This window comes from Toxorhynchites rutilus, chromosome 2 (assembly GCF_029784135.1).
Source record: "Toxorhynchites rutilus septentrionalis strain SRP chromosome 2, ASM2978413v1, whole genome shotgun sequence".
NCBI classification, from domain to species: Eukaryota; Metazoa; Arthropoda; class Insecta; order Diptera; family Culicidae; genus Toxorhynchites; species Toxorhynchites rutilus.
In genome coordinates, this window is record NC_073745.1 from 232681462 (window position 1) to 232706537 (window position 25076).

Sequence of the window (25076 nt, forward strand, 5' to 3'; positions counted from 1 at the left end):
TGCCTACTTTGGTTTCATTTGCTTGAATAATTCTCGAGTAATGCAGAAATTCGTGTTTCACTTGTATGGCAGGGGGCTTAGAGAAGGGGGGAGAGTCTAACCACCTAGAATCATTTATTGCACCCTAAAACCTCCAAATTTCGTTTCATTTGCTTGATTAATTTCCGAGTAATGTAGAATGTTGTGTTTAATTCGTATGGCAGCTCTCCCTTAGAGAGGGGGGAGGGGTCTCAAACTATCACGAAAATCTTCTCCGGCCCCAAAAACCCCTACATACCCCTACATATCCCAAAAACCCCTACATACCAAAGTTGATCGGTTCAGTAGTTTCCGAGTCCATAAGAATCAGACAGACAGACAGACAGAAATCCATTTATATTTATATATAGACTACCGGAATACATGGGGTGTAAAATGAAAACCTAAACACAGAAAGGCAGGAAAAAAATGAAAGATTTCGAATGTTTATAACTCGAACATTTATTAACACTTAGACGGCCATGAGTGCCGTACTGCACTCAAAAATTATTCCACTGGGGCCATGAGTGCAGCACTGCAAACGCGAAATCTTCCAAAGTTTCAAACGTGTGCGCCGCAGCATACGTTTTATGTGTTTTTCATTTTCTATTGGCCTCAATGCATAGTAGAACACATCGATCTCATAGTTTGGCATCACTGCTTGTATCATTCTACCAATTAAAATTTATCACTGCCCGAAATGCTCCGAAAAGTTTTTTTATGTCTGGATTGTTTTAATAGAAGACATTTTACGAATTTCAAATAATGTTATAGAAATTCAATTTCGAAAAAAATAAATTGTTTTATAATGATTTTTATCGATATTTTACTCGTTTACCTTGAGTTGGGGCCGCAGTACTACACACGGGTAGTTTTTATCCTTATATGGCAGATGGGGATGAAATTTTAGGCCAGATGGGTTCCTGGCACCATCTAGTATTAGAATCAACCATTCGACCCTCCAGGTTTTTACGAACTGTTTGGCCAAAACACCATGGCCATCAAAGTGTTAATAGATCGGAAAGATGTTTGTATCAATTAATAGAAAATATTTCTAGGCATCTATCACAATTAATAAAATGTTATTTTTCCTGAGATAAGCAATTGAATAACTGTAAAATGTCAAGCGCTATCTAAACAACCACGTTTTGATTGGCCCGATTTTCGGTTTTCCCAACACTTCAAAACCATAGTGCCTGGGGAAATTGGCATTGCAAATACAATGACGTCTCGATTATATCATGCTCAAAAAAAAATTTCGCGTGATAAAATGAAAACGTGATATATTGGAAACAGATATTTTTATTAAACAGAAAATCTTATTTTCTCTCGAATATGTACGATTCAAACATTATTTTCCGTGCAACATGCAAAATTGATAGTAAAACATTTATTACAATATTTATCACATGGACACGTAAAACTACACAGTATAACATGATACAGCGCGGACTCGATTATATAAAGTTTCTGTTCTCTTTTCACTGTATATAATCCAATCCTGTATATAATCGAGTCAAAAAAAAATTTTTTTATTGGTTTTATTGCATATTTATTTCGTTTTTTGAATATAAAAGAGAAGTTGATTTTTGATTCATCTCCTTAAAGTCAGAAAATACCTTTCTCACATGAAAAAAATAAGTTTATCCAGATTCTCCCAGGAGGTGATAGACGATCATATTTGATGAAAAAAATCCTTCCACGCATATGTTCGAATTACAACAATGACAGAGTTATAGAACTTTTTTTTTTGCTTCGGACTCTGTTGCCTCAAACTGTCTCTACATTACAAAGTACGCTCCGGAAGTCGATTCAGTTGTTTTCATTCGAAAGATCATCTCATCTAAATTAGTGGATTTTAAAAAAAATTGTGGAAGTGAAAAACTTAAAAGTTAATAATTTTAATTTGTTATTATTAATTTTATCCTAAAAATTTGTATTAAACTAGATTGTTTCTATCAATTAAATTGAAGCTCTCTAACCGCTCTACAATTTGTTCTCTGACACCCAACTTCTATCTTTCTTAATTTGGCTGCAATATCGCTATAAAAATATTTTTTCCAAACTGTATATAATCGAGTCCAAAATTGTATATAATCGAATCACATATAATCGAGTCCGACCTGTAACCTGTAATAACGAAATTATAGTTGCAGTGCTTTTCTCATAGCAATTTCTTTTGTTTTCTCGAAGACATTGTGTGAAAGACATTGTAGCCAAATTTAAGTTATTTTGTTCTACCCATTCTATCGTATTATTCAACCACTACTTGATTACCAGTATCAGTAATCATAAAAAAGGTGGAAATAGAAATTCTCTCTTCATTAACCAAGTACATATTTGTTTTGGAACACATAAAATTGCTTCCAAAATTTTGTGATTGTTGATTTGATTTGTTGACATGCTGCCAATATTCAAATTGCTAGATCGTTGAATGTGATTTTTTCAGTGCCTTGTCCAGTATTTCTGAATTTAGCATGATTGACATTTAAAATTTTTCTCCATATATTACTTTTATGTTTTGAATTTGTCCTTGATTCACCATTCTGTTGGCGTTGGACAATCTTTAATCAGTCCATCGCCAAAGGATATTCCATCATCCTTTTTATACAAGCAATGGTGCACAATGCAGTTATTATCTATATCATTCAAGAAAAAGTTTCCGCTTTGAAATATCGAGGGTTCCTCGATTTTCAAATTATCATCAATGGACGTTTATGAGTACCAGAAAAATTGTAACATGAAAACTATCCGGTTTTTGTCAGCTTTGATTCATGCGACGCCTATTTTCCTCCAAATGAGTTAACGTTTATCTGGTAATCATTTTGAAAAATAAGGCAGATTCGTTGCAATTATATACTTGGTCAAATCATAAGTCTTCAAGTACTTAACCCTCTACAGCCCAAGCCCGCCTTTAGACGGGCTTCGCGGATTCTCTTTTCAAATTATTCAGACATTATTTCCAATGTTCACCGCCACTAGAACGTCTTTAGAATATTTTCATCTATCATACATACACATTGTTTTTATTCTGGCAGCTTTCTGCTAGGATTATTTTGACGTAGGACTACGTCTTTCATTTCTATACCGGGGTGTAAAATCAATGTTTCAAAAACGAAAGCGTTACGCCGAAGACCGAGATTTTGAGTGTTAATAGCTCCTAAACAACTGAACGAAATGGTATGATAAACACTTCATTCGAAAGATAAAATGTCTACGCGTTCTATACTTGTTACTTTCTGATCCAAAAACTTGTTTCAATAGTCTTAAATTTGCTTTCAAAATAGGCTATTGAAATCAACAATCGGTATATAAGCGAGCACCGCTCGGAAATCCACTCAGTTCTAATTGAACAGCGATTGGAGCATGTTGTCGCTGTTGTGGTGAAGCTCTTCATTTATCATGAAAGCGCGGATGAACGGTGTCACCAAGAGCCTGTTTGTGCACCTTAGGCCAGAAGGGAATCCATCAGGAGGAGAGTGATGCTACAAACGGTTCCCCGGGAAGATCTCGAAGCAGCTGCTACACACACACACATACACGCACGGAATTCTTTCCGTTTGGATCTAGAAAGATCCGGAAAATAATCTGCCAGTTCCTCTAGGAATTTAAAAATACATTCATGTGAAAGAGTTTATTTGAATGTTTTCTATCCATGTAACACTGTGACCAAATATGTTTCAATCAAGTGCTATTAACAGATGGTTAGATTATCGAGTTAGCATTAACCACTGGTGGGCTTCCAGTATCGAGGAAAATGTGGAAATATCTAATCGTTACTGAAAATTATCTGCCAGTTCCTCTGGGAATTTAAAATTACATTCATATGAAAGAGTTTATTTTAATGTTTTCTATCCATGTAACACTGTGACCAAATACATTAGGTTTTGTGATTTTTCAATCAATCGCAATCAAGATCTTCTGAAGATTATTCTTCCCCATCAGTAGGATATTTCCGTATCCAATATTGGATGCATAAAACCTTGTGCCTCCAACGTAACGCTCTCGTTTTCGAAGTTCTCCAAATATTCATTCATTCAGAATGAATTCAGATTCAACTTCATACAAATGATCTCTAAATCAACGATAGTCCTACGTCACCCTTGCGGTTATACCATAGATATAACCCACTTCCTGTTTTATGTTGAAAGACGGAAATTCGAGATAAAAGTGGAGTAGGCTTTTTTAGATAAATAAAAAACTTGGTTAAAAATTTTTTTTTTAAATCATTTTTTTGTAATAGATCTATTCTTGTGTAGTGACAATAAGGTGATATAAGCTAATGAAAAAAAAAAATAAAAATCACAAATCGCTCAACAATTCGATACCACAACGTAATCTTTCTACTTTAGCATTCTTGTGATTGTCGTAATAAAAAAATTCAACTCTTTCGAACTTGTTGGTGGTCCCGAAACGAACCGATGAAATTTTAGTGGCCTTGTAAAAGCAACTGAAGATGTTTGATACGCGATTCATTTTTGTTTTCGTGAAAATAACACGAGATTTTTCATGATCACTCCATGTGCAGAATAGAAACACAGGGCGCCATTTCATGCTGAAAACGAAATTAAGACTATATAACCTTGCATAAAATTTATTTCGTTTTTACCGTGATGTGGCAATTTTTCATGACTGTTCCATGCGAAAGAAGAACAGAAACTGACGCTATTGGATTGCATCACGGGAACACCAAGTCGAATGCGGAAATGGGTGCTAATATTCCTTTGCTCGAACGCATTCACACGCAAACAATTTTCCACGACTATTCCATGCGAAAGCAGAACAGAAACTGATGCGAGTAATGGAGTATGGTTTCCCAAACACCAATGCAAGCGAGCAAAAGAAATCACAGCTTGCATGTATTCGCTATGGCGGTTTCTCCAGGTGCCTAGATTTTGCGTCCGTTTTCGGGTACACATTGCGATCACCAATCATCATCAATAAGCTAGATTGTTATGACTTCAATAGCTTACTTTCAAAGCAATTTTTAAGCTATTGAAACGATTTTTTGGACCAATAAGTGACAGTCATATGACTCGTTGACATTTCATCTTTCGGATGAAGTGATTATTATACCACTCCATTCAGTCGGTAAAGAGGTATTAACGTTCAAAACCTTGCAGACCAGCGTCACTCTCTCGCTTTCGAAACTCTGAACTTACACCCCGGTACAGAAATGAAAGACATAGTCCTACGTCAAAAATATGACTCTTCCACGGCTCAAAGTGGGAAACGGCATAAGTCGTGCATCTCATTTCACACAATCGAAGAGAAAGTTGCTCAGAATTATTCACAGTTTTTGATTCTGAGCTTATTAAAATAATATGATTTCAAGCTTTCAAAGAAATATGTGGTATACGCAACAAATCCATCAGTAAGAAATTTTTCCATGAATACGACTAATCACGATTGGCGGCATGAATGCTAAAAAATATTTTTTCTGCTTAAATTTAATTTTTTGTTCAATGATTTAACGGCAGATTGAACTTTTCATATAATTTCTCATTTTTCGAAAAACGTGATAAAAGCGAAACATTTTCAGTGATAAATTCGAGAGTGATAGAAACGCCCAGTGATATAATCGAGACGTCACTGTACATACAAGTCGAGGAGACTTTTGTTCCCACCGAAATATGTTCCCTATCACAGAAAATAAAACCAAGGCGGCCTTACATTACATAGCGTTTGTTCAAATTCTTTACCTACACAACAAACATGTTGAATTCAATTGAATTCGAAAATAATTCGGTAATTTAATCAATACAAACGAATTATTACTAAGCCAACAGTAGTCCCACGTCAACCATGCGTACTCATAGATATAACCCATCCTTTTTTCATTTCCACCAAAAGAAAATTTTGGTCCCCTTATTTCAGACAACATAAAAATGAGCGCTCTATCATATGTAACAACTTTATCGAAGACAGTTTCTGTCTTTTTTCAAATTTCCACTTAAATGCGCTTCCTAGACCATTGTGCAATGGAACGGAGATGATCTTGGAAGATAGTTATACCCGCTGATTCCCATAGTTTCGACGTGAGCCGTGCTTTTAATACGTTAATGACCGGGAAGAAATATGTAAGACATACGCCTGGGACCGCACGTTTTGACTTGTGTGAAGTTGCTTGCTTTGCTTGCCAGTTTTTAAGAGGCTTTAATCTTTGCAGTTCATTCGCCTCTATGTGTGAAGTCAGCGGATGAAAGTTCAGCGGATAAAAGTGTTTGTTGCGTGCAAGCTTCTGTTCAACGTCTTGCTGGATTTAATTAATAATTAATTATTTCAGTTGAAATAAATTGATTGTTTCTCGAGTAACAACTTTCAAAATCATTAGATAGAGAATTGAATCATTCATCTTTCCACATGATTTAGTTTTTTCTTGATCGTGACAGAGAAAAGTTATAGACTGAAACGTGAGCATGGGTCAATATAGGAAAATATACAGAATTTTGAAAATCAAAAAAAGTTGTTCGAATAGAGTTATCGAAGTTATTCGATAGAGAAATATTTCACCTATCTTCCAGCCACAATTTTATTAATAGAAAAAGGGTATGCGAAAAGTTATTAGCCAAGTTGTATGGAAGAAATCAATTGTGTTAGGGAAAATTGATAGGTAAAACAACTTTGATAACTCTTTTCGAACAACTTTTTTTTTATTTTAATAATTCTGTAAACCTTCGTATATTGACCCATGCTCACGTATCAGTCTATAACTTTTCTCTGTCACGATCAAAAGAAAAAAAATTAAGTGGAAAGATGAATGATTCAATTCTCTATCTAATGAGCCTGATTTGTTACTTGATAAACAATCAATTTATTTCAATTGAAATCATTCATTATTCATTAAATCCAGCAAGACGTTGAACAGAAGCTTGCACGCAACAAAAACTTTTATCCGCTAATGTCACACAAGTTAGTAAAGAACGCGACGCGAAACACGAGAAATCTCGTGAGCGGTCCGCAGAGTGTTAAGATTTGAAGTTGAATGTTGCATTTAATTACTTGATGGGGGTGTTCGCACACGGTCCCTATTGAATTGTTTGTCTCGATAATATCATTCTGTTGATTCCAAAGCTTGTTGTTATTTTACAAATCACATAACCACCAACATGCCATTAGGAAAACACTCTTTAATTGCACTCATAGCACTTTTTTCCGTCTCGTCAAAATTGATCGTACGGGGAATCCAAGTTTACCACTTCCTCCGATGTACAATGATCACATCGTCATCGTTAGCATCGGAGCATAAATAGTGTGAACTCGTGCTCATCATCACCGCTAGCTAGACTGTGAAACAACCGAGCACGCGTCAGAAAATTACTATCATGGCATGGGTGCAAACCTCGCAACGGTAGAGGATTATTTTTTTCGAGAAGCACTAATTAAAACTGTAAAAGTATGGCTCGTTTATGAAACACGCGGAACCCAAGACACCGTTTTTGCACCCGTCAACAATAAAGGGCTTACCATTTCTTCGTCTGTCGATTTGTCGAGAATTCCATCATCCCATCGCGGGGGAAGTCTTGGTCTTGGATGGGATGCATTCGTTCAACGGTATTGCTCTGTATAGAATCTGTATAGAATCTATTTCCAAATAGATTCTATACAGACATTGTATTTTTTGTGTAGTGCTTCATCGGACCAATCCATCACCAAACCAATTCCCGGAACGAAAATGTTGTTGAAGTTCAAATTTCAACTGCAGCTGAATTGCAGCTACTGATTGTTTTACATCACGTTGCAACCACAGAGAACTGGCTCAATATGCGCTGCAGGCGCGCGCGCGGTCTGTTCACGCCATTAGGTTCAAATTTCATTACCCGTCATATCAAGACGGATGACATAATATACGGTAAATACGCGTCTGCCTCTTCGAGCGCGCGTAATGATTCGAATTTTGCGCACAATACCCGATCGCGGTTCGAAACGTGGAGCGAATCAGTCCGAGCGTTCGCCGCTTTGTTCAACAATTGTTGCTTACGAAAACTGTATCTCAAATATGTGCTGTTTACACGATTTCAAACGATAACGCTTACCGTGAATCCATGATGAGCGCTATTGCGGCGTTTGTTTACAAACTGTTCGCTGCCGTCGAAAACGGCGAAGGAATCAATTTTTCCGCCAAACGGCTTCCCCCGATTTTTGCTCGCGCCCTGATCGAGTAGCCGATCGAGCATCGATGTTGCTGCTGCGGGTGTTCGGAAGGTCTCACTCGGAATGGGTTGGTGGATGGGTAATGAATGCTCAGAATCAGGGGGAATTCCAGCGGGGTTTCCATCGCTGGATCGCAGTAGTTTTTTTTCTGAATATATACACATCATCAATTAGCAGCTCATTTGCTTACACGATTAAGGCATGAAGTGAGCTCGAGATTAAGGGGTCTATTCAACCGGTCGGCGTTCTTGTGAATGGAAAGTAGTTGGGAGTGTGTACCTTGAAACACGTTTTCATGATTATGGTAATGTTGTTTGCCCTAATGGATTCGGTCAGTTCCTAGGTTCCGCCGAAGGAAGGTGGAAGGTTGTAGCTTAAATACCGACGTTAGGGCGAACAACGCATAATTTTAGCCAAAACGGCTCCTTGAAACTGAATGAACGTAAACTATGCATTATTTATTTGTTCGTTTTCGTTCAAGAATAAAACATGAATATTTCAGAGCGAGTGGTGATCGTTTTATCTAGAAAAACAAACATAAGATGGCCATGGTGCCGCGGGTCGGTAATGAAGGTAAGGTGGTGTCCAAGACACGACCACATTGTTAACGTAGGACTACGAAATAATAAACAGTGAGAAATAAACATTTTAAAAATACAAAAATTAAACTGACGAATTTCATGCCAACTCGACTGGCCGTTTTCAGCACCATCTCAGATAGAAGTGAAACGTTGAGGGTGTAAAGACATGGGTCATTTAAGCAACTTTACATACTTGAAATATTCGAAAAAGAATTAGACTACTTTTTGGAAAAAGCCACTTTTTTTTCTTAATTTTTTACAAAAAAAAATATAACTTAAAAACTATGATACCTACAAAACTCAACCGTTTCATTTCTTTCTTTGAAAAAATGCTATTAATTAATGTTCAATTCGTTACATTTTCATGTATAAATTATCGCTCTGCTAACTTTTCTCTATTTAGAAACATGTCAAGAACATGTCAAACGTGAGAATTTACACACAAAAATGTTACGAGCAAAACATAATTTTTTTCAGGGGTCTTCATACAAAAATGGCTGATATTCCAAAAACTATAAAGGATAGAAAGTTGATGTCTTCGACAAAAATTTATATTTCAACAAGATCTAAAAAACTTTGTCGAATACACTGTATTTGAACTTTAAACTAAATTAGAATAAGTTGTATTTTTTTTTTTCAAATAAAACATAGAAAAGTTGTTGTTCGAAAAACTTTTTCCCTGTGAAAGTGCTCATTCTCCGATGTATGAACGACTTGTTGGAAATTTTAATTTTTTTTTTATATATATAGGGGATTTTTAAAAAAATACGTTTTTGGTAAGATAATAAAAATAACTTTTATTTCAGCGAAATTTTTCTACAAAAAAATTTAGGTATTTTTTGCGAAAATTAAAAAAAAATCCTACATTTCATCCTTTGACAAGAATTTTGTAGGTATCATAGTATTTAAGTTATAAATTTTTGTTAAAAATTAATAAAAAAAATGTGGCTTTTTCCAAAAAGAAGTCTAATTCTTTTTCGAATAATTCAAGTATGCAAAATTGCTTAAATGACCCATGTCTTTACACCCACAACGTTTCACTACTATCTGAGATATTGCTGCCAACTTCTAAGACGAGTTGGCGTGAAATTCGTTAACTCTCTAACACAAACATTTGGTAGCACTAGCAAGGGTCGATGGATGAATCCTTTCACTGAGTGAGGGACGTAAACGTTTCGTGAAGCAATCGACACTTGAACACTGAACTTACTCAACATCCAATTAGTATTTCAATATCTCTCAGCAAAATTACATTTCCTACGCCCCCAAAAAAAACTCAGTCTTTTCACCTTCAATGTTCCACCATAGAACGAAACTTTCATCGCGGAAAAATACCTTCTTCAATTTCGGCTAGACAAACGCTGCATTTTGACGACACTTTTAACCCGGAAACAATGCTCGAATTCACGAAAATTAATTGATCAATCGGAAAGAGTCGCCACAAAATCATTCACGATATATCAGTCTAACGACCAAATAACAGTGGCAGCCAAGCTTTGCAAATGGATTTCTCAAGGATGACTGTTTAGTTTAGTTCTCCAAATTGGCTTTTTTTTTAAGCCTAGAGGAGAATGAACAGAGAAAGCCTCTATAAGGCGGATTTCATGCAGACTCGTCTTAGAATTTGGCAGCACCATCTCAGATAGCAGTGAAACGTTGTGGGCGTAAAGACATTGATCATTTATACAACTTTTCATACATAAAACCTTCTAAAAATAGTTAGACTACTAGTTAGACTAGAAATTGTTTATATTTTAAAAATACCAACATTTTTTTAAGAAAAATTACACTGGAAAAAATATTTTCTAGAAATTTAAATTCATTTTTCTCAAAAAAGTCTCAAAGGCTTCTGATAAAGTAATGTTTTACTCGCAACATTTTTGTGTGTAAATTTTCGCGTTTGACATATTCCGACATGTGTGTGAAAGTTTGCAGTGAAAGTGACTATCTTCCGATGTATGGGTCACTTTTTGGGAAGTGTAAGGTCCATTTTTTTCAGAATTAAAAAAAATCATTATCACAAATCATTGATTTTTAATTTGTAAAATATATTTTTATAATGAAATTTTGTTTTAAAAAATTGTTGGTTATTTTTTAATGAAAACTTAAATAATTTCCTACGTTTTGTCTCTAACTAACATTTTTCAAGATTATAGTTTTAAGTTAAAGTTTTTGGAAAAAAAAATGAAAAAAAAACACAAAACTTCAAACAAATCCACTCGAAAACTATAAGACGTACAAAATGTTGGCTAGAGAATTAAATGTAGTAAATTATTCAAGTTTTCATTTTAAAATATCAAACTTTTTTTTTTAATTTCGTTGAGAAAAACACACAGGAAATAAGTTTTTCCAACATCAACTTTTTCATGTTTTTTTTTTTGAAAAAAATTACTATTAATGTTTGACTCGGAACATTTTTAGGTGTGAATTATAGCGATTTACATGTTCTGCAAACTTTTCCTATTTAGAAACATTCCAAGAACATGTCAAACGCGACAATTGGAGTCTCCATACAAAAATTCCATGTATTTCAGAAACTATAAAAAATAAATAATAGATAAACATAAAAAATTGTTGTTAGAAAAACTTTTTCCCTGTAAAAGTGCACATCTTCCAATGTATGGGTGACTTGTTGAAAATTGTAAGCGCTATTCCCTTTTTTCAGAATTTTAAAAAATTACGTAATGAATTTCAATTTTTAAAATAATTTGCTTTTCAGTGTAATGTTTTTTTATAAAATTTTCGGTTTTTTTTATGAAAATAAACAATATCCTACATTTCATCTTTGTGTTGTTACAGAATAACTACGTCCACGTAACAATCATCAGCGATGGAGATCGATCCACGGTCGAAATAAGATCGATTCATCCATACAACTGCTCTGCTCTGCAAGACGAATCGGGCTGCTGTTCTATAAATAATTCAACAATGATCAATCAACTGTCTCCGCTGTCCGGTCTAACTGGGTAATGGAAGAACAGAAGGAAAAAAAACTCTTACGCCTAAATGCCAACTGTGTAAATGTGTACCATATGCAATGGTATAGAAGGGAATACTCTAACGCCGAAAAATGGCAACTGTGTAATGTGCTAATTATAGATATGATAAACATGTGACATGTAAACGATTAAAATTCGGCTCTGGGATAATCAGTCATTCCATGCCAAATCGATATAGTGGTTCTCAGATTTTCGTGAAAATGGCAGATTTTCTAAGAAAAATATCACACTTGTAAAAATTTTGGATTTTATTTTTTTAATTATTGGTTGTGTTGATTTTTGTTGTTTTCATGACTTTGTACTAGAGAGCGTAATTTTTTTTCATATTTTTTTCAAGAATGAAATAAGACTAGATAATTGGTTTTAATTTTATATGTCGATTATCCAAATCGGTGTAGTAGTTGAAGAGTTATTAGTTTTTGAAAACAGTCATTTTTTGACCAAAGGGGAAAATGTCCGGTTTTTAAGTATAATGATTGGCTTTATTTCAACAACACATGGCGGATCACACCATTGAGGATAATGGCGGTTCCTTCGGCAGAAGGAGGCCAGGATGATAGCTCAGGATTATACACGGAATACACGGGATACAGGGAATATGGATTGCAATGGAGAATTAAACACTTGGAAAATTACTACACACGGGATGGATTTATTCGCGATGCTTCACGTACAATGGTTGGATATGGAATGACGGTATTGGAAAGGATCACTGTGTACGCTTCACATATTTGGTCGTGTGCGTTTCGGTTTCTGTTATACGTACACAATATGTGCTGTATGTAATTGTATTTTGAAAAGGTAGGAGAGGCTTGCATGGGAGAAAAGGATAGGGATGGGAAACGAAAGTTACTTTTTTTATTCTTGCTCCTCTTTCGCGATGTCGGTCGCGAACAACACATTGGGAGTTCATATAATCAAAATAAAACATAATTTGTACAAAAACATGTCAGAACGGTATAAAAAGTAAATTACAGCGGTATTTCACCTGGACAAAACAATTGCAACTTTACAGAATTGTTATCAACTTAATGATAGCGTTCAGTATTTCGTAGTGAATCCCTTATTGTCGATTACAGCCTTGAATCTTCGAGGCATAGACTCGATCAGATGATCAAAAAAAAGCTTTGTGGGATTGCTTCAACAATTGGCCTTGGTTACGCACTCCTTCGCGATCGATCCTTCGGTCCACGATCCACGATCCACGACCCAGTCCATCACCATTGTTGAACCATTGTTTGATCACTTTAGCAGTGTGTTAAGGGTCGTTATCTTGTTGGAATAACCAAAACGTTCCATAATTCCATCAATTCAATGGATCGGACCAAGACCGCTAGCAGAAAAACATCCCCAGACCATCACATTGCCGCCACCGTGCTTTACAGTCTTCAGACAGTACCGTAGATCCAAACGCTTTCCGATTGGTCGACGTACGCGACAAATTCCGTCACTCCCGAATATGTTGAACTTAGATTCATGACTAAACAGTTCTAGTTTTTCTTCTTTGTGAAGGGAATCAACAGTAGCAAATGAAATGTTGCAAATGTTTTGACCAACACGAAAAAGCACTCGTCAAAAAAACTCTACCGTTATGATAAAAACAAGCAGCTGATTGTATATGTATTTGTGAAATAGGCAGCTAGACCGCTAAGCCGACAACTCCAAAAAGTTTTTCTTTAAATGTTGTGGAAAAATAAAGTTTGCCAATGTGTTTTATCAAATGCAGACTTCAGTTGCAAATGTTTTATCCAATGCTGTATATGAAGAACCCTTATGATTTCCAACAAGTCGTCCATACATCGGAAGATGGGAACTTTTACAGGGAAAAAGTTTTTCGAACAACAACTTTTTCATGTTTTCCTTGAAAAAAATACAACTAACCCTAAGTTTGTTTAAAGTCTAGATAGCGATATAGTGCATTCGACAAAGTTTTAGATCTTGTTAAAATATAAACATTTTGATGTATAAATTATCGCAATTTTCATGCTCTGCTAACTTTTCTCTATTTAGAAACATGTCAAACGTGAGAATTTACACACAAAAATGATACGTGCTAAACAGTGTTTTTTTTTTTCAGGAGTCCTCATACAAAAATGACTTATATTCCAAAAATTATAAAAGACAGAAAGTTGATGTTTTCGACAAAAGTTCATATTTTAGTAAGATCTAAAACATTGTCGAATACAGTATATCGCTATCTTGACTTCAAAAAAAATTAGGATAAGTTGTATTTTTTTCAAAGAAAACAAAACATGAAAAAGCTGTTGTTCGAAAAAAATTTTCGCTGTAAAAGTGCCCATCCTTTGATGTATGGACGCCTTGTTGGAAATTATAAGTGCTATTCATATATATATTTTTGAGAATTAAAAAAAATACGTTTTTGAGAGAAATGAATTTTAATTTTTTAAATAACTTTTTTGTTAGCAAAATTTTTTTCCAACAAAGTTTTGGTATTTTTTTGTGAAAATTTAAATAATTTTCTACTTTTCATCCTTGGACAAGAATTTTGTAGGTATCATAGTTTTTAAATTATAAATTTTTGTAAAAAAAAATAAGAAAAAAAGTGGCTTTTTCCAAAAAGTAGTCTAATTATTTTTCGAATATTTCAAGTATGCAAAGTTGCTTAAATGACCATAACGTTTCACTGCTATCTGAGAGGGTGCTGCCAACGGCCAGTCGAGTTGGCATGAAATTCGTCAATAACCCAAACGAAATCACCATCATGAAACGAAACGGCAATCGTAACTTCAAATATTGTATTGAATGAAAACTCTTAGAGCCAGTTGAGATCTTCACCAAACTTTTATATAAAAAAAAAACATTAATTACGTGCCTGATTTCCCCGCGCTCAACATCCACGTTATTAATACAGCTGAAAAACTGAAGTCATATCATCAACCCCACCATCCTTCATTCCTTCATCGCATTCCGCATAACGCACGATTGCTAGGTGTCTTCTCGCGGGTTTGATTTCCCGCGAGAGATGGGATAACTCACGTGGCGTTCACCAAGATTCCAGTCGACGACGGCCTGCGATTGTAATTCATTTGCTGTGAACTGCTGGCGCATACCGGGATGTCACGGAGTTCAAGCTATAAATAACCTGGCTTGGGATAAACGACGGGAGACATGTTTTCCCAGCTTCTTCGCGCGCTGAATCGGGTGAGTTCAATTTGTTGTCCACTGCAATCCACCGGGCGCGGGAAGCTGTCCGTGCGCTGATGCGCCAGCCCGGGATGGACTTTCACTATCGGGCGAGCGGGGATGTGTATAACCAATTAAAACGCTCACCGATCTGCGATCGGTACCGACAAATGGACAACGACGACGTCGTGTTCCACCGCGCGCGCGGACATTCTCGAATTGAATCAGACGGAATTTAATTTAACGATTATATGCGCGACGTACATGACGGACGACAAGTCATAATAGTCTATAAAAATGTCTTGGTCGGGGTGGCTCCGCGGCATTTAATGACCGATAATTAAATAAAGTTCACGGTCTCCGGTGAAGAGCTTTATGGGCCATAGAGAGGATGCTGATTTGATCCGGTTTGTTAGTGGTAGCCGAGTGTCAGCACGCACTAATAACCGAAACATGGGCGCAACCCATTAAAAAAGGGACAATTATATTGCTTTGAAGGAGTTTCAGGATGTGTTTTTTAATCACCCAACAATTAAAAGCAAATTGGCCGTGGTTGTCACTGTTACAGATTTCAGGGCTGTGATCGATGTGTTCGACGCATTAGCAACTAATGTTCTGTGAAACGCACATGTTATTGGCAGTATATTCCCAATTTTCGCCCCATTAGTTGCGAAGCACGATGATGCGTGAAACTTTTCCGAATCGATTTCTAGCATTACATGACATTAAACCATCCGGTATACTGATCAGTTTTGTTTTTTTTTTTGTTTTTTTTTCAGCAATCTGTCTTCCGATGACCTGGAGCTGTCAGCCATACTTTCAGCAAATTCGGTAAGTTTCACGGAACAGGCAATATGCGGGGGAATATATACTCTGAATAATGCACAAACTAAGGGTTTTGCCTCACGGCTATAGCTATATCTGTTTATAATATATCTATTTATAATCGGTCCAAGAAAAATAAACATTCCATGTTCGATCGTTATCAGAGAGTAGACAATTGCGTGTTCGGATAGAATTGAAATGATTTTCGAACTATGTCAGGAAAACGTTGAATGTCGCGAGACGTCCGATCATCATAAGTTGGATTTTCAAATAAGACTCGAAATCCCCAATCTATAATATTCGTAAACTTTGTGATAATACATATTCAAGTACACTTGAGATTATCAAGAGTAACAACATATAACATTTCAAACTGAACTGATGGCATGTTAGTGTGTACAACTACAAAATAAAAAAAATGTAAATTTATATCAGTTCAAAACACTCATTCTATGTGCTTGATTCAATCCTCCAGACATTTTCTGGAACTAAATTTTCGGCATATTATTGCAGTCATCGATTTTTTCATTACACATTTCTGCTAAAACGCAGAAAAAATCGCAAGGAAAGTTCAAAGTACCGTTTAGCGTTGCAGATCGCCTTTAAAGTGATGTAAGGTTTTTTTTTATTCTGATATCGAACTCATAAGTTCACTTTTTACTCATCAGTCCTGTTTGAAAACGAATGTATAGTTATCAATTCCTATGCCGTCTCCAATCGCCGTTGGATTGGATTTATATTCAATTTTTGGCAAAAAAGGTTGCCATCATGCCTGAAAAATCCGAAAAGTTTACTTGGTGATTCGACGAATGTTCTAAACAAATTATTTTCTCTTCTTCGATATTGTCGTTGTTTGCAGATAAATTGGGGACTTCGCCATCTTTCTGCCGTGTACCAGTTTTTTGAATGCGCACCTTTTTGAAAAGCTTCAAAACATATAGATAGAATTGCCTTTTTCATGATTCACAGTAGTTTCATAGTATACTAGCTGACCCGGCAAACTTCGTCCCGCCCACAATTTGTTTTTTGATATCGATACCTTCAAACATACACGTTTTTTACTAAGCGCAAGTTCATGGGTCAAATTGCAGAACTGTTCATTGATTGATCTTCTAATCGACCGTGTTGAATTTACCTTTTATTATAAAATTCCTAGTACTTCTACCAAAACTCATCATTATAATATCAGATTATTTTCCGACACAATTCTCGTTCAAGATTTTTCAACCACTTGCAAATAACATGATTCTCCGTTACATGGAATAAATGTTTGATACAGAAAATATGATAGAATAAAGACAGCCCTAAATCGGACAATTCCTTCCTCGAGTTTTGCTCTTATCAACATATTCGGTGATCCATTTTTATTGGTATAGATAGAAGAAGATAAAGATATTTCGTTTGCGCAAACATCAAATGGACTAACAACGCTTGTCACTATGTAATTGTAGAACAATTACAATTCATTTTTCCGAATTTTCCCTTTTTCCTTCAGACTTTTCCGAAAATTTTCAATTGTCATGTTTGATTGGAATATTTTTGGTTGAAATATGTGTAACATTTTTATGGGACCTCCTCTCCATTCCAGAGGAGGGAGGGGTGTCATATCATCATAGAAACAATTCTCATACCAAAAAATCCTCACATCCCAAATTGTGCTTGATTAGTTCTCGAGTTATGCAGAAGTTTGTATTTTATTGGTATGGCAGCCCCCCTTAGAGAGGGAGGAGGAGTGTATCAATCATAGAAACGTTTCGTGCCCCCTAAAATCTTCCATAGAAACATTTATTGCACCCTAAAACCTTCATATGCCTAATTTGGTTTCATTTGCTTGATTAATTCTCGAGTAATGCAGAAATTTGTGTTTCATTTATATGGGAGACCCCCCCCCCCCCCCTTAGAGAGGGGGAGGGGTCTCAAACTATCACGAAAACCTTCCCCGGCACCAAAAACCCCTACATACCAATCTTCATGTCGATCGGTTCAGTAGTTTTCGAGTCCATAAGAATCAGACAGACAGACAGACAGAAATCTATTTATATATATATGGGTTTTTCCGGATTCAAATGTTTTAAAGGATAAAAAATCCATTGTTGTCAATACGTCCCTCATTTGAGCTAGTTTTTAATCAATCACCAGATGATTATTTGGCACGTATTCAGACCTTTTCTGGAATATAACACTTACAAATATTGTAAACATCATGCTTGCACATTGCTTGCATTTGTATCAGATTTACATAGCTAAACCATGTAATCAACGCATGTTATTTTGTCCACATGATTTCTATGGCAACCGCTTGGCGCGCTGCAGTTTGTTTATTGCGTCCTTCGCGCATAACAGAACTAAAGTTTCTCTGTGTTGAGTGAACACTTTTAAAATGCCCAAGAAAAGACAATATTCTCAAGAAAGCCCGAATTATGAATGGATTAATATGATGACAGTAAACTCAAACAATGATAAATGCAACATCTACTTTAAAATTCGAATTTTTTCATTCAAAAATGGTGATTTCTAAAACCGGACAAACCATTATCATTTTTGGACAAACAATGATTATAATTTCTCTTTGAGAAAAATCGCTAAAGAAAAACATAAAAATTTTAATAATTTCAACGTCTTATGTTCCAAGGTTTATGTAGAAAAATCGAATGCATTTAAAGCTTTTCGGAAACGTGGAACTCCTGAAAATTTTCAAACGTATTTAGCCCTTGAGAATCAGTTCAAAAATTTGATCAAAGGGAAAAAACGTGCTTATTGGCGAAATTTCGTGGGAGGTTTGTCACGAGAAACGTCAATGAAAAAATTATGGAAAGTGGCTCGAAACATGAGAAATCGCTCTTCAACGAATGAAAGCGAAGAATATTCACATCGATGGATTTTTAATTTTGCACGAAAGGTTTGTCCCGATTCCGCTCCCGTGCAAAAAATTGTTCGAGATATACCACAAGATAGGTGCGATCTTGATTCCGAGTTTTCGATGGTAGAATTCTCTCTTGCTCTCCTTTCATGTAACAATTCTGCTCCGGGATCGGATCGAATTAAGTTCAACTTGTTGAAAAACCTCCCTGATGTGGCGAAACATCGCTTGTTGAATTTATTCAATCGGTTTCTGGAGCATAATATTGTTCCAGATGATTGGAGACAAGTGAGAATTATAGCTATTCAAAAACCCGGAAAACCCGCGTCCGACTTCAATTCGTACCGCCCAATAGCAATGCTGTCTTGTATACGGAAATTGTTGGAGAAAATGATCTTGTTTCGCCTTGATCGATGGATTGAAACGAATGGCCTACTCTCAGATACACAATATGGGTTCCGCAGGGGCAAGGGGACGAATGATTGTCTTGCGTTGCTTTCTTCAGAAATTCAAATGGCTTACGCCGAAAAAAAACAAATGGCTTCAGTATTCTTGGACATAAAGGGGGCCTTTGATTCAGTTTCAATAGAGGTCCTGTCAGACAAATTACACTCTCGGGTTCTGCCGCCTCTATTGAATAATATGTTATATAACTTGCTTTGTGAGAAACATTTGAATTTTTCTCACGGGGATTCGACAGTAAGTCGGGTCTCCTACATGGGACTCCCCCAGGGCTCATGTTTAAGCCCCCTTTTGTACAACTTCTATGTAAGCGACATCGACAATTGCCTTACACAAAATTGCAGCCTAAGACAACTTGCAGATGATGGAGTGGTGTCTGTCGTAGGATCAAACGAATCCGACCTGCAAGGACCCTTACAAGATACTTTGAACAATTTTTCAACCTGGGCCATTGGGCTAGGGATCGAATTCTCCACGGAGAAAACAGAGATGGTGGTTTTTTCTAGGAAGCATAGACCAGCAAAACCAAAGCTTCAGCTTTTGGGTAAACCGATCACTCATGCTATGTCTTTCAAGTATCTTGGGGTCTGGTTCGACTCCAAATGTACTTGGGGGCCCATATTAGGTATCTGAGTAAAAAATGTCAACAAAGAATAAACTTTCTCCGTACAATTACCAGCACCTGGTGGGGAGCCCATCCCGAAGATCTTATTATGTTGTATCGAACAACTATTCTCTCAGTGATAGAGTATGGCAGTTTCTGTTTTCAATCAGCTGCCAAAACACACCTCATCAAACTCGAGCGAATTCAGTATCTTCGTCTCCGTATTGCGTTGGGATGTATGCCCTCAACGCATACCATGAGCCTCGAGGTTTAGGCAGGCGTACTCCCACTAAAAGATCGCTTCAATTTATTATCTCTTCGGTTCCTCATCCGGTGTAAGGTTATGAACCCATTGGTGATCGGAAATTTTGAGCAGTTGATCGAGCTAAATTTTCATTCTGGATTCATGAGCTCATATCATGAATTCGTCTCCATGCAGGTTGATTCTTCTTCGTATATTCCCAACCGTGTTTGTTTTCCTGACTACATCAATTCCTCTGTGCATTTTGATCTGTCCATGAAGCAGGATATCCATGGAATTCCAGATTATCATCGATCCGGGATCGTTCCTACGATTTTCGAAGCAAAGTATGGGCGTGTCAATTGTGATAATATGTACTTTACTGATGGGTCCTCTATGAATGAGTCCACAGGATTTGGAGTGTTCAACAAATTTTTTAGCACCTCACACAGTCTTCAGTATCCTTGCTCAGTGTATATTGCTGAATTGGCAGCAATACACTGGGCGCTGGACAGCGTCGCCTCACGACCTGTTGAACACTATTACATTGTAACGGATAGTCTTAGCTCTGTCGAAGCTATCCGTTCAGTGAGGCCGGAAAAGCACTCGCCGTACTTCCTTGAGAGAATACGAGAAATTTTGAGTGCTTTAACCAGACGCTGTTATGTCATTACCTTTGTCTGGGTCCCTTCACATTGCTCAATTCCGGGTAATGAGAGGGCTGACTCATTAGCAAAGGTAGGTGCAATTGAAGGCGATATTTATCAGCGTCAAATCGCCTTCAATGAATTTTATTCTTTAGTCCGCAAAAATACCATAGTTAACTGGCAACGCAAATGGAACGAAGATGAATTGGGCCTGTGGCTCCACTCGATTATCCCTAAGGTTAGCCTCAAACCATGGTTCAAAAGTCTGGACTTGAGTCGGGACTTTATTCGCACCTTCTCCCGACTCATGTCCAATCACTGTTCGTTAGACGCGCTGCTTTTTCGTTTTAATCTTGCCGACAGCAATCTCTGCGGTTGTGGCCATGGTTACCACGACATCGAACACGTTGTTTGGTCGTGCGAGTTGTATCTTGTCGCCAGATCGAATTTAGAAAACTCCCTTCGGGCTGGAGGAAAGCAGTCCAATGTGCCGGTGAGAGATGTGTTGGCTCGGTTAGACCTTGATTACATGTCCCAAATATATGTTTTCATTAAAGCTATCGATCCTCGAGTGTGATTGTTCATACATCCTTTTCCCCTCCTGTTCGTCCTTCGCGAGCTATCGGTTCCCTTCCTACTAACATTAGAATAAGTTAAATTGTAAATACATATTAGATGTAAGGATAGTTTTAAGAATTGAGTGTGAAGTGTCAGTGTGAATGAGAATGTGAATGTGAATGTGAGTGCGAGTGTAAACACACATCTCCTTACATCCCATCCTTTTCCTAATGAAAATATGTCACCCTTCTAAACTCGAGTCGACCGCGAGTAATCGGTTTCCTATTTCATTAACCATAGAATTAAGGAAACAACATGTTGATATATGCTAGTTGAAATATAGTTAAGAGTTTGGCTCCTTTAAACTTATGTAACTGAGCCTGTGAAAATATACGGATTAATAAAAAAAAACGTCTTATGGTAGTATTAGCAACTAGAGAATTGGGGCTTTTCAACAAACCCAAAAAAAAGACAGAAAAAGCACGGTTCTAGACTCCTCCCTCCCCCTCCGTGGACAAGCGTGGTAATTTTCATACCCCTTCCCCTGTTTTCCACGTGGACATTTTTTCTTATTTTATTAAAATAATTGAGGAAATAAGTAATTGCGCACAAACCGAATTTTAATTCCATCCAAGTTTATTTTGTTACAAATTTTACTAGTTGCACGCTGCCACGCTTATATAAAGGCTATCTGGTTTGCCAACATAGAAACGCGTAATATACAGTTGAACAATCCGAATCCAAATAAAAAACACAGAATTCCAAAAATTGATCTTGAGTAACATATTCAATACTACACCCAAAGTTAATTTTAGCACATTTTCTGGCATCTTGATTTATTACATTAAATGAGCTGAAAGATAACATAAAATGTTCTACTCCCCAATACATGTATATCATTTGTATAATATATATGCTAGAGCCAATATGAGGGAGCGAAACAGGAGACACATTTAAATGAAAGCATATGAAAGCTTTTCGTATAATTTGCCAGATACACGACCCAGACAGAGAAAGATATATTCTCGTTCATGTTTTTCTTTATCGTCTAAGAAAACACCTTCCAACTTCGTTTTATGATGAGGTGTAATATTATCACGCTCCTTTATAATAGCGCTGGCAGCTATATGGATAGCGTGGTTGTGTAAAGTAACTTTCCATTCCAGCCGGCCTTGGTTTCGATCCCCATTGACGTAGTAAAAAAAGTAGGACTTTTTTTTCGCACAATCCCAAATGAAAAGAGAAAAGAAAACAGAAAGAGATGTCTGCTCGCATACATACAAACCATTTTTAAGCTTTTAAAATAACTCATTATTTGCGCATTTGACTCTCATACACAGGAAATGGCATCTTTTCTATCAAAGGTGACATGTTTTCTGCCAACGCTAGTTTAGGTGTAGAAAGTTAATTTACGTTCACAGCTTGATTTCTAAATTGTGCCTATTCCAACTGGAAATCTTAAAACTTCCTGAGGTGTTGGCAGTAGCAACAACAATCCTCGAAGTGGATTGTATACTGTGTCATAATATGAGCTCCTTCAGTGCCGAACTTTCCGAGTATTTGGAGCACACACAAATATACAGAACAATTGCATATGCATAGATTATTTTTTATTCAGAAAAAAGAATTTCAAGAAAAGAAAAGATAACGTAGGAAACATGCACTGATATCTGAAGATCTGTACTTAAAAAGGATTGAGAAGTAATGGGTCGAAATTTTTAAACGATTTCGGAACGCTGTAGTTTCGATATCAACATGAATATCAACATGAATATCAACATGAAGATACAAAAAACAAAATTTTCAAGCTACAAACTTCTAGTTTAGGGTTATCGTACGTACATATTTTTAGTTTGATATGTGCATGGGTTGTAGACAAAAGACATTGCAAGAAAAAATATCAAACGTTTATGGTTTGCTTTCAAAGATTGTATAGATTTTAAAAATAAATTCCCAATAATAATTTCATTTCGTTTACATTTAATTCATAGAAAGCTTCAGTAGAACCTTTTCCTACAAAGGTATTCTCTAAATGAAAAATTATCCTTTAATTTTGAATGAGGGATATTATATTTTGAATGAGGGATATTATATTATATGAACGCACAGCAGCACAGCAAAAAAAAAGTTTTTGAGAAATCAATCAACTTTCTATGGAAATTTAATGTAATGTTCAAACAGTTGAGAAAACATTCTCATAAATTGAATAATGCATCGAAAACGTTTATGTCTGTTTAAAATATTGTTATATGCAGGTGGTTAAGTGGCTGATCTACAATATTTCAGAAGGTAATAGAGAATCATATGAAAAAAACTTTCCTCGCTTGTGGTCACATCTCAACTAAGAAACAATTATTGAACTTTTTTTGAGATCGATTTTTTTTGCCTTAATTTGACTCAAATCCAAAAAGTACGCCGCTTAGAACGATTCAATTGCTTTCATTTGAAAGATGAGAAATTTTTGCATAAAAATCTGTTATAAAACATTTTAATTAGTTGGGAATGGAAGGAATTGAAGAGTAGTTGAAGAACTTCAATTTGATTGATAAAAACAATCCAATTTCGGGGGCATTTTTATTCCGGCTGAAATATGTTTACTTATTACAGACTTCTAAACGAAGGTGTCTGGAGAACTCGGAATTGCAAATACATGCAAATCGGGGGCATTTTTGATCCGACTGAAATGTGTTTGTCTAAAACAGACTTCAAAACCAAGATGTCATCATACCAAACGTAAAAGAACTGTCATTAAATTTACTTGCAACGAAGAACATAATCTATCCAAATGCAAGAATTGACCTCACATGGCATCTTTTTACTCACAAAGCAAATATATTGAATTCAATTGAATTCGGAAATTATTTTATTCAATCAAAAATTGAATCAATACAAACAAATAAGTGCTAAGCTAAGGTGGTCCCACGTCAACCTTGCGGTTATATCAGAGATAACCCACCCATTTTTTTTAGTGTTGAGTACTTTTGTACTCGCTTGTCGTTGTTCAGACCGGAAAATGTTTCCCTAAACCGTACTTTTAAACTGAGAAGCCAAGGAAAATAGTCATTTCAGATAAGAGGTGAATGAACTTTCGCGATTCGAGAACTACGTAAACATGAGATGTGCAATAATTCCAGAAGGGAAATGTAAAATACAATGATCGTTTGACATTCTTCCGTTCACATATTTTGGTAGTCCCAGGCATCATATCAAACGTAAAAAGATGTTCATCAAATTTATTTGTAACGAATAACATAATCTATTACAAAAAAAATCGATGCATTCTAAAATAATTTTCGAAGTGGTAAACAAGTGGATTGCACAATATAATTGCGTAGTTCTACATCGAAAATATGCGGTTGTGTCCTAGATACAACACCTTATATTTTTTCATTAGTTACTCCTTTTCGTCGACACAGTTTGAGAAATTCATATTGGTCCAATCAGAACGTGTAATTTTCAGTTTGATAATGCTTGACATCTCCACTCGCAAATAATTGCGGTCAAATTGTAGGATGTAAACAAGTTTCCCCGCTGCTAAAAATACATTCGAATTCAGTTTACAATTTTTCCTAGGAATATCATAATATCATAGAAGTTTAAGTTTTTGTTTGAAAACCGTTAAACTCCCGGCGATATACGTATGTATCGTCTTATGTACGTATATAAAGCAGTATATTACTTACTGCTTCTTACACAATACTACACACAATATTATATAAAATGAATAATATGTACGTTTAATATTGCATATAGGGATATTATGATGATCCTTATATCGATATACGACTTAATCCATCAATGACATAGAAGATCTAGTTTTCGCATTTTGTACGATCTTAGATACACATGATGCTTACTTTGATTGATATTTTATACGATTGTGTTTTGATACTAATTTATATGAGACCTAGCATACGCAAAAGTCAGGGAATTTAATGTTTGCTGGTGTGTGGTAGATTATTTGCCCATTGAGTTGTTGTATA

At 36.0% G+C, this 25076-nt stretch overlaps 1 protein-coding gene across 3 annotated transcripts in view; it reads left to right on the forward strand.

The window, feature by feature from the left end:
* Window positions 1–25076, forward strand: part of LOC129767205 (uncharacterized) — an 823328-nt gene that overhangs the window by 730831 nt on the left and 67421 nt on the right. For all 3 annotated transcript variants that reach the window (XM_055767859.1, XM_055767857.1, XM_055767856.1), the window contains exon 11: window positions 15676–15727. In XM_055767859.1, coding sequence (XP_055623834.1) covers window positions 15676–15727 — 52 coding nt within the window. The remainder of the gene's footprint in view (window positions 1–15675; window positions 15728–25076) is intronic.